The following is an 11502-nucleotide window of genomic DNA, read 5'->3' as shown; positions in this document are numbered from 1 at the left end:
GTTCTCTGGACAGAGTCACCTCTGCTTGCTTCCTTTCTGCCCGCATCACTGCGAGCAATTCTACCAACAAGGGTAAAAACTGTCCTTAACCTAAGGAAAGGATCATTTTATATGAACATTTCTCTGTAGCAAGACAAACCCTCTGCACAGCAGACAATCTTGTCTAAATTAATGTATTATTTATTTTGTACCTTTTAAATCACTTTTATTTACAACAAGCCTTAGATACAGCTCACACGCAGTAGTTAAGCTCTGGCAGTACTCACGTCAGGGAGCTAACACATTTGCAAATTACATTTCTAAGTCATAGAAAATAAAAGAAAAAACGACTTTAAAAGAACAGTTTAGTCTCCGGGAAGGAGGGCGGCAGGACACGCGTGCAGCGCCTGCGGAGCCCCCGGGCGCTGCCGGGCGGGGCAGGACACGGCGGGCAGGGCTCCGGGCTAATGGCCCCACTCCTCTTCCCGCTCGCCAAGCCCCTCTTCTTCTTCTGGGAACACTGACTCACTCTGGCTCTTCAGATGCTTAATCCCTGAAAATACAGAAGTCATGGTTAAGGTTGTGTTTGGCTTGCATCAGGTATTTTTTTTGGTGGAGGAAGAAACAGAAAACCAAAATAAGGGCAAGTTTAACGCCCATATTTGCTCCTTTTTCACAAACCTGTTAGTTCAAGTCATATGATGGTGTATTTATAGCAGAGGTGTTCTCTTCCTTGAATAAAGGTTCTGAACAGTATTTGGCCTGGTTTGTGTTGAACAGCAGTGCAAAGCTGTCCTGAGCCAAGGAGAGCCTGACAGAGGCTCTGTCCGGACAGAGACGAGACTGCTGGCACCAAAGCTGTGACAACACCAGATCCTTTCTTACAGGGAGAATGTGTTCTTTTGACCTCCAGATACTATGAGGGGCTGGATGAAAGGGTTAATGCCTATCACAGGATATTTGGAAGTTAAGCTTTGAGGAAAGTTATGAAGAACCTACTGCTGGCTGGTTTCAGCCAAGAAGTGAATAAGAATTTATGCAAATGAATCGAATTACAGCTATTTCCCTGTCTCCTGTTCAGTCCAAGGAAGCAGACTTCCATGAATGGGCCTAATCCCATCTTCTCAGCTCTGCCTTGGTGTGATAGAATTCAAGATGGAAAAGGAAGCAACACCAAGACAAAAAGATGACAGTGAGATCAGAGAGGAAGAGTTATTATTTTCAAAAAACCTAAAGAGCAAATGTGCAAGATTAGTCTCGGGGTCCCCCAGTTTATGACAAAGTGGGTACATAACTATTGATCAAAACTGCAGGATTTGAACAAAACAAAACCTAAGCCTGAATTAGGCCATTATCTGATGTCATTATTGTCATTGCATTAAAATATTTTTGATTTCATTAAAGATCATACATAGTTCTAGCAACCATCTCTAACTGTCAGGAAAAATGCTTCCCTTTTGTATCACTTCCTCTCTGTGATGAGGAGAAATGACATCCCAGCTGCTTTGTATAATCCCTGCTAGATAATCAAACACCCCAATGTGCACAATGTCACAGCACTTGTAGGGGCACATTTTTCAAAAAGGGCTTCACCCTGGAGGGGTGAGGGCAAGATCCAGATTACTGCTAATTGTGAGTAAGAAGAATTGATGATGGTGTAAGTCCAAGAGCTTTGGCCCCAGTGCCTCTTCGTCTGGAAGTTCCTACACCTCACTGTTCATGTCCAAAATACATGTCCAAAATCATTCCAATATACAGGGCAGACTTTTTCCAAATATATAACTTGAAAAAAATCTCAGCATAAGTTATTTCAGTTCCACCAAGTAACAAATAGCTGAAAACAGTATCTTACAATGGTTGTACAACAACCAGCTCCACTTCTAACAGGAGCCCGTGGCTCTGTGCTGGGCTCTGGGCTCCTCTCTCTCTTTTCTTCCACACAAATGACAGCACACAGTCTCCTGGGAAACTGCTGTTCTGACATAAACCAAGCAAATACATTAAATGCTCCAAAGCCACAGTTCTTGTAAGTGTGCCCTGCAATAATCCAGCCATTTCCAATTAAGAACTGTGATACATGAAGGTGCTCAGCTCCTGCCAAGCTTTTTAGCAACCCTTTAGTAAGACAAACACTTTAAATATGATTTCACCTAATTACAGGTTAATGGACATTTGCTTCCAAATTATGTTTTGTTTTTAAGGTAAATTTTTCTCTTGTTGTTTTGTTGTTTCCTCTGCACTTACAGAGCCATTTCTTGTACAATTCACAGCACTCATCTAACAGCTGCTGTTCAGTGCTTCTGTCAGGAATTACTGGAGCCAGAGTGAATAATTTTTTTAGGGAGCTTTTCAAAGATGAGAAGGGAAAAGTTATGGACAGAAAAGAAGACATGTCATACATGGTATGATGAAACTGTATTTTTTGTAGGAGTGAAGACTTTTGGCGGTGTGGTTTAATTGAAATATTAAATATGAAAATTGTAGGAAGTGGAGAGAAATTACATCACCAAGCATTACCCATTGATTTTTGCATGGCAAGTAGCTATTGATCTTATTTAATGATTTTTTCATATACTCCATTCTGCAGCCAGCCTTCACCTCTGCCAGGCATTTTATGCTACAGTGTCCCTGGGAAGTTTCTGACCAGTAAGTGCACAAGACTTCATGCAGTTGTATATAAGCCTCAAGATGTTCTCACAGCCTCAGGTTGTCAGAATGAACTGACCCTTGGTGTGGCATTGCAAAATAAGATGCTCATCTACACAATGGAATAAATCAGTGTGAATTGACACAGAGGTAATGAAATTCCTGCCAGTAACATATGAACATGTATGACAGGAAATGCTGGTAACTGCCCTGAAAAAATGCATTTCCTGCACAAAGCTGCAGACTTTTACAGTGCAAAAAACGGCCTGGAGTGATAAAAATACTTAAATTACAGCACTCATACTCCTGGATTAAAAGCATATCCAGCCACATAACATTGCAGTGGCCCAGAGTGGCTGCCAAGGGTGGTCAGAAGGCAGCAGAGCTGGGCAGGTGCACACTGGCACATCCAGCCACAGCTCAAGAGCAGAGGCTGGGACAGGCTCCAGCGTGGCTCGAGTGGGGTTACTCAGGCTGTGCCCCACCCTTTGTCAATATGAACCCTGTGACAAGCAGGTGGTGGGGTGAAGCTCTACCCACAGAGTGTATTGCTGGATCAGTTCAGCATCTTTGCTTAGCAATATCTAGTATCTATTTATCTTAGCAATATCTATTGTTTGCTGAAAGGTTACATTCTTTTAGAGACTGAGTAAAAAATCATTACTCAGGTCATCTCAGCCGTTTTTACAACCACAGCTATGGCAACACTAATTTATGAGAAAGGATATTTCCTTCTCATATTTCCAATCTTTGTAGCAGTGACACAGCTCATGCCCTCAGCTTTCTCAGCTAGTAACCCAGAAGGACCAAAATGCTGTAGTTTGGGGGGTTATTTCTGTTCACTGATTGAACACGGTGTAAAGATCAGCATGAAATGCAGACTGTAAGATTTCACTTGTAGCAAAAAAACCAAAACAAAGCCAGGATATTTTAGAAGAAATTGTTTGTATGTAAGAGCACATCCAAATTAGAAACATCAAGTTACTGATTCCACATAAACTGCACAAGCTTTACAGTGCCAGTAGCAAACAGGGAGGGCTGTGATCCATGGAGTCACCCTGTCCCATCAATGTCCCTTTTTGTGGGCACTCAGTTTCCTGAAGTGCTGTGCCTGCACTGTCCTGATGCTGCTCTCTTTCTCTCACGGGGTGCCCTGCCCTGCTCTGCCCTTTCCTTGATGGGGCTCACAGGGTGCCCCCCATCCACTGCCCCCCATGGGTTCCCAATCCCCTGGGCACCTGACCCAGCCCCTGCTCTTCCCCTGGCATGTCTGGCAGCAAAAATCCCCTTCCAGACCAAACACTGCCCCTTCTCACCACCCCCTGAAAATGTTTCATACCCAAAATGTCTTCACACTCATCCTTCTGCTACTTTAAAGCAAGGTCTGTCTGAACACTGCTAAAGCCAGCAGGACAAGAATTGTTTTTTCTCAAAGGGCTTATATTTCACTGCAGGTAATTTAATACAATTAATGTTAATAAACCATAATTCCAAACCAGATTGAGAAGCCATGCACAAATATAATTTGAACTGGCAATTCTTTTTAGATAAAGTCACTGTCTCAAAGAATTCTAGATACTGATAAATTATGAATGAGAATGGGACGATTTTGTGTCATTTTTGTAGTCACATCACATCCATGCTGCTTCATCAGCAGCTGTCTTTTAGCTTCTCTCCATCTAACCAAAGCAGCAGCTTAGAAAGCTAAGTAGGGTCACAAGATTTGAAACAACCAAGTGTTCCTGAATTAAATATCTCCTGGAAAAAAATAATTTAAAATATTCAAGTAATTAAGGCAGCTCCCCATCCTATTTAACACTTCTTCCTTCACTCTGCTTCAGTGCCCCAGGAAGGGTGTTGACATTTACCAAACTCAGGATTGAAGTCTGGTTGGCAGCTTGAATTCCCTAAAGTTTGAAGGGTTATTTAGTTTTACGATTTGGAGCTGATGATCTCTCTATCAAAAACACATTTCCAGATTTGCAGAAAGCAGTGAAAGGCGCAGATAAAACAGGCTCATTTTCAGCATTTCAAAACTCAAATCACTTTGAAATAATCATGCAAACAGACCTGGCCAAAGAGGATAACAGCTGAATAAAAATGTCTCAGCCAGTGCTAAATTAATTGTTTTCTATTTTCCTTAGCAAAAATGAGAATATCAAAAGAAATATCATAGACTCATACCACTAAACAGGAAAAAGGACTATTCTTTTTAATGGCACATTCTGGTTTGCATTTACCACTTAAATATGTTTCAATAATGTTTCTCTGATGCGTCTTCCTCATAATGTTTTTTTCCCAATTCAAAATTTGATTTCAAACAAACAAACAGACAGAAAACACAAAATTCAAACAAGCAACAAAAACCAACCAAACAGAAAAAGACCCTCAGATTAATGTCATTAAATCCAGCATCCCCCACAGGTCTTTGGCTGGGCTGGGTGCAATGGAAAGCCCTTGTGAAGAGCTGACCCAGAAGGTGAAGGTATCTGGTTGTGAATTGGAAGAGACTCTTCTCTGACTGGATAGAAGGAAGAAGTAATTCCACGGAGTGTATTTAAGCACTGGTGGGATTTCCCAGTGAAAATGTGATTTGTCTCTTCAAGGAGATTTTCAGCACTGAACAACCTTGTTAAACTTGGTGCTAATTCTGCTTTATGCATCAGGTTGAACTCTGGACTTTCCCAAGGTTCCTTGCAACCTAAATGACTGTATGATTTTATGAAATCAAAACTCAGTGAATGCCTCTTACAGTCTATAATGATGTATTAACATTAACTGCATGGGCTACATATTGATCCACCTGGGGACTTCAAATGACTCCTTTCTCTGGAAAAGGGATGAAGTGTCAAAGTTCACCAGTCAGACTTATTTCAGGAACAAGATTCCTCTTCACTCCTTGAAACCATGGGGCCAGACTAAATCAAATATTTCTGTGCTGGTTTTGGAAAGCACACAAACTCTTAATTATGTGCTCCACTGTGATTTAAATGTACATTTATGTGAGCTACATATTTCTCAAAAATAATGGGATTACAGTCAGTGAACCTGGAGCATCTCTTGCATGTGACAGGTACACCCATGAGATCCCCCAAATAGAAATCACACCCCAGTTGTGGCCCAGTGCTTGGAACTGCAACAGAAGAATGGAATTCCTGAGAGGGAGGCACAGAGCTGCTCCTCTGCAGCTGGGAGTGAGTCCTGGCACTGCTGCTGAGATGGCTCCTCTTCCCTTGGGGGCCTGGGGGCACTCCAGTGTCACCCCCAGCCTGTGGTGCCTGAGGGTGCTGGCTGCCAATTAAAGGAATGTGCTCAGCTTCCTGCAGATGTAACAGGTTAAAAAACCACACTGTGCTGATAAAACCAAGGCCTGTGCACCCTGTCCCACAAGAAATGCCTTTCTTGCTCAGCTAGGCATCTGCTCAGTGGGACTAACACAGATTCTCTACACTTCACAAGATGTTTTGCCAGATGTTTCCAGAAACATCTGGTGCTCCCTGGGATGGAATGTGCTCCCTTTTGCTGGTCAGTGCCCGTGGGAGTGTCCAGAGCCTGTCCCTGCCATGAGCACCCCAATCCAGCTCTGACAGGCACAGGACACAGTCTCAGCTCTGAAAAGCATCAATGCTTCCTGCTCTTCCCACCTCCAGCAGAAGCCGAGGACCATCAGAGCCTGCAGGAGAGGCTGCCTGGCAGAAACCTCCTTTGACAGAGGCTGAATTATTATTAAAAACTTTTCCTCTCTGTGATGACTTTCAGTTCAACAAAATGCAGTTTCACTAGCCTCCCTTCTTGGCACTTTATGCTTCATAGAAATTTAGAAAAATCCAGTTTCATCATCTTCAAATGTTCACTGTCAGGTACCCACCAGCTACACTGCCCAATTTATTTAAATGCAAGAAATACTTGTCCTGTCTTCTCTCTGCCCCATCTGGAGAAGATATCAAAACACAGCTGTCATTACTGGTCCTGGAGAAACTCAAAAGTTACCCCATGCACATACATCTCCTAGGCATTTTGACTTTCTTGATCAAAAATTTGGTTCTTTGGCTGGAAAGAAATTAAACCCTACTATATATTTAATTTCTAATTTTTTTTTAAACAGCTGAAATACAGAGGGCATAACTAGAGCATGCAAGAGCAGAACAGTAAGAAAAATGCTATAGTTTCCTAAAAACATATTTTGAGCTTTCTCTTGTTTCCTCTTTGCATAAATGACCTGTTATCTCTCTCCTCCATCTGTACAATCAGTTCCTGAAACCTTTAATCCATTTTTACTTAATTGAGGGGCTTAGATAAGCTCAACCTGCATACAGGTCAGAGTTCAGTGCCTAAGCTTTCATTAGTAACCCTTAAAAACCATTAACCCTATTCTTAACCCTGCCTCCCTCCCCTTCTTCTCTCTCTACCACCCAGCTCACCAAAAACGATGCTCACTGGTTCCACCTTATCAGCCCTCTCTGCCCCATCCTCCATTTCCTTTGATCCAGTTTTCCTTGGACCCAGTCTCAGCTGTCTGGCCAAGTGCCCAGTAACCTCTCTCTCCCTTTCCAGATTGCTGATATCTTTGCCTCTGACAATTTTTGCCTTGGTTCTCCTTCCCTCTGGTTCTTCTGCTGTTGCAATCCTTTCTTCTTGCCATTCTCTGAGAGTCATTTTCCCTTCTGCCCAAGTGAAAACTCTGGAGTGCATCTTCTGTGCCAGCTCGTGGAAGTCTAAGACAGCACCTCAAAGGGGTCAAAATTGAGTTCTTGATCTGAAGTCCTGTCCAAAACATTCATCTACCATGAACAACACTCTCATTCTTTCCTGATTTTTAGGCTTACACATTTCTGATTTCCATTCTTCTCTAGATCCCCCTACCCAATTATCATCTGAGTCTTGAATATTTTTTTCTTGCTTAATGTGTCCCATATAGTTTTTGCTATTTATTCAGACTTTGAAACTCTCCTTTTTCTGGGGTCTTCACTACTACCACATCTCCTTCTCCTAGCTTTATAAATGTACCTTTTCTCCTGCCACTACTTCCCCATTTGAGTTGCCTCCATTGATTCCCTCCAATATATTTCAGATTAAGGGTGGCTATTTATGCTTTCAAGGAAAATTAATTTTTTTCATATATTATGGGCATCCTCAGAAAATGATACAGCTTTGCTTCTCAGATTGCTAGGCTTTTAGATTAGCATTTTCATTCCTTCTCCTAAAGTTCTGGAGAGATACAACTATCTGCCTCCATGGCTGTATCCAAATCCTCAAAATAGTTATGGAGTTTCAGAAACAGGGATGTGGAAAATTTTCCTTTATAGATGTTGGTAACTGTGAACAGTCTGCTTGATACAGCCTTTGAAAGTTTTCTAAAATTTAGTTTGTTTGTGAAGAAAGACTGAAAAATGATGCACTGTGCAACAGTCCCGAGGGGCTCTGAGGGGTGCCCACGCCTGTGAGTTTCTGTGGAGCAAGGTTTCACAGAAGTTTGATAACCAACATGCAAAGGTGGCCCTTAGTCCTGGGGCCGAGGAGTTTGAGCATAACCAGGTCTTTTCGTTATTACACAGATCTTGGTCCCACTCTTCCAGAAATCAATGAGATCTTCTCTTACTATTGTTAGAGAAAGAAGAGTCAACATACATCCTTGATAAGTTCCAGTTATAAAGACAAAACCCCAGCTACTGTTTATCTGCAATGAATTCATGTAAAATACTGTAAATTACTGTTGTATGTGGCTTTAAAGTTTGAGATAGGAGATAAACAAGATAAACAGAAAGTAGGTGCACTAGATATTCTCAAATTCCTGTTTAGATTAGCCTAGAAAAAGCAAAGTCAGGCTGTCACTCTGTGATTTACCATTGATGTAAATGGTAAATCAACATTCAAACACCAGCAGATATGGGGGACCTCGAACATTTAGAATGAAAATAATCTGGTGCACCAATGTGGCAGTTTAACCTAGGCTGACATTATAGCAATATATAAATAATAATAAAAAAACCTCCTCCATGTGTTGTATTATTTTACACCTCAGCTCAAAATGAGAAGAAAATTCTCATGTGTTATGATTATGAGACCAAGACATTATTCAGCCTTGCAAGTTCATTTACTTTTTTTTTTTCCTCTCTCTAATATGCATGACTAAACCAAAACAAATGATCTGAAGCATTGGCAAATATGATGGGTTTATGTAGGTCACATATCTGATGTGGAGCAGATCAGATCATCAGCACATTCAGCAGGTCACCATGGCCCCGTAAAGGTTTGTGAATGAACATTCAGAAACCCAGCAACAAAGTATGACTAATTTTCTAAATGTCTGCTGGTTGCTCTCTTAGCTCAAGTCATACCATCCTCAGTTGTCATGGTGAGCCTTTTAAATGACAAATGTTGGGGCTCATTTGAGGCTACTTTCAGTCAAAAGGCTCACTGTTAAACTATCACAATGAAGACTGTATGAGAGAAGCAAAAATCATGTTGCAAATGTCTGGCTACTTTCCAGTTTGTTCTCTGAGACATTGCTTTCCACTTTCCATTCTTCCCTCTCAGGATGGCTTGAAGCAGCACTGGCTCCTTAAGAGTCCCATGGAGGAGCTTCTCGCACAGAAAAGCTTTTGTTGGCCCTGCACAGGCTGGCCAGAGCGTGCACTGCAGAGAGGGGCCAGCTCTGCCATGGCTGAGGGACAGCATCTCCCACATACAGCAGCCTAAAGAGTAAACAGAGAGGTTTTTGTTGCCCCAGGCAGCTTCTCCTGGTATGGAAACATCTCGTTCTGCTGGTCCTTCCTTCCCTTGGAGCCCTCCGACTGCAGAAGGCAGCCAGTCCTCGGAGCTCACATGAAGAGTTCCTGCAGTCAGCCAGCAAGGGGGTGACTTCACCCTTTGGAAAACCAGAAAATATTTCTTAGCTGATTCTGTGGATGGCTCTTGGACAAATACCCCAAAAACTTGATCAGAAAGACGTGCAGAGGTGGCTTCCATGGCAGTAAGGAATCCAGGCAGTACTGCAAGGCTCTCCTCCTCGTGGCCCCTGTGCTGCTCTGACCAGGAGGCTGTGGCCAGCAATCAGGAGAGGGTTAGAGCTTTTCAGCAGACACTTTTCTATCCCAATTTTTCTCAGCTAAAAGACAGGCTTAGAACTGCTGGTCAGTGTGCTTGAATTCAGTGCAGGCAGTCCTTCAAAGGTGCTGTGCTTTGACGGGTCCTGGAAGCTTGTTAGATGGTCAGAATCTCCTCTGGAAAAGCACTTGTCTGGAAGCCAAACCTTACTGGGCAACGTGTTCATTTGCTGGAATTGCTAAGCCCTCACTTTTAACACCAGCACCACTTTCAGTCAGGCAGCTGTCTGCCTGAGAGTAGGTCAAAATCATAGGAGTGGCAGAATTGTTCCCTTATGTCAAAGGATTACAGTAATTCCACCAAATAAAAGGCCACATTTTCAAACCTCTAATCAGCTGCTCCAAAAAAACAGAAGTCAAAAGCTCTGCTACTGTCACAAATTATGTCTTAGAATTCACTGGCCTTAAAAGTTAGTGAGCAGCATTTTCTAAATACAGCTTCTTTAAATTAAACCATCTTACACTTTCACAGGCAACTTTTATCATTCTCAGCATTAACCACATGCTTCTCCAGCCTGTGCATCCAGTTGGAGCCACTCTGTAAACTGACTATCTTAAAATAAGCTAGGAGGCTAAAAGTGGGAAGTAAGTTTTACAGCTAGAAAATCACATCAGCACAGACTTGGGAAAGCTGATGCTAAAGACAGCATGAAACAATGCTCAGTATTTCAGCTGCAGAAGGTAAGTCTGGTTAGAGGTAGGGACAAGCCAAATTTTATGCTATGTACAAAATAAAACAATTATATCATCCTACCCTTATTGATATAAGGGAAAAGTTAAGGAGAATTAGATAAATCTTAACTTTCATAAGAAGTCTTAGCTTCTGCATTCTAAAATATATGTCATTGTTCAACCTCAAATATGGATCAAGTGTAGCACTAGATTGAAGGCTGTGCTTAATGCCAGAGCTTCAATTATAAAAATAAGGGTCCTTTCCAGGCCTTGAAATCAGTGAGCATTTACAGAAGCAGCCCTCCACTTGTCTCTAGGAGCAAATGCTCTGTTCACAGCTACTTTTCCTTTTACAGAGGATAAAACAAGAGAGTTCTTAAATGGTAACTTCTGTGTGAGGAAGGGAATCAAGTGTCATAATTTTATTTCCTCTAATCTGTTCCTGTGGCAACCAAGAACATTTTCCCTTTTATAATATTTTTTTTTTATTTCTTGTGTTTTTAATGGGGAATTTTTCTGAGTGGCTCTCCTGGCCACTTCTCTTACTACAGCACAGTTTTGTTGTGTGTATTCTTGTCCCAAACTCCTGCTGGTGCTGTGCAAGCCAGCCTTCAAAGCAAATGCCTAAACATTTGTAAGGGGTTTGCCCTCAGCAATTAATTCTTGGGGGAAATGCTGTATTAAGGAACCTGAGCTGGAGGAGTCTGAGCTCGTTGGACCTTAGGTGGGCTGACACCTGCACCCAGCTGCTCTGTGAGGTTGCACTGTGACAGAAGAGCAGCATGACACTTTACCCATGCCATATGTTTTAATTCAAATTAAATGACATCCATTCAAATGGCAATTTTCGTTAAGGTTTCAAAAATATATTGGCTGGCAGAGCTCTGTTTGGTGGGCAGAAATGAAGCTCTGCTCAAACACCTGCAGTGGAGGCAGCGTGTGCTGCTGGGAAGGGCTGGGATGGCTGAGCCAGAGCAGGACCAGCCCACTGCCCACTGCTGTTCTGGCAGCACAAATGAAAAAGGAAAATGCTGCTTATCTGCAGATTTCTTAGCAGTAGGAACAAAGCCTAGCATTTTTTCCTGTGATTACTTACAGT

The 11502-nt window shown here is 42.2% G+C and overlaps 1 protein-coding gene across 1 annotated transcript in view; it reads right to left on the bottom strand.

Moving 5' to 3' along the window:
- Positions 1-214: 214 nt before the first annotated feature.
- The window catches only part of PPP1R1C (protein phosphatase 1 regulatory inhibitor subunit 1C), a 43692-nt gene continuing 32404 nt past the window's right edge, over positions 215-11502 (bottom strand). Inside the window, exon 5 of the mRNA XM_084209367.1 lies at positions 215-532. Coding sequence (XP_084065493.1) covers positions 444-532 — 89 coding nt within the window. The 3' untranslated portion in view covers positions 215-443. The remainder of the gene's footprint in view (positions 533-11502) is intronic.

This window comes from Fringilla coelebs (genome assembly GCF_963513975.1).
Source record: "Fringilla coelebs genome assembly, chromosome: 7".
NCBI lineage: Eukaryota > Metazoa > Chordata > Aves > Passeriformes > Fringillidae > Fringilla > Fringilla coelebs.
The sequence above is the reverse complement of the archived record's forward strand: the minus strand, read 5'-3'. Positions and strand labels throughout refer to the sequence as shown.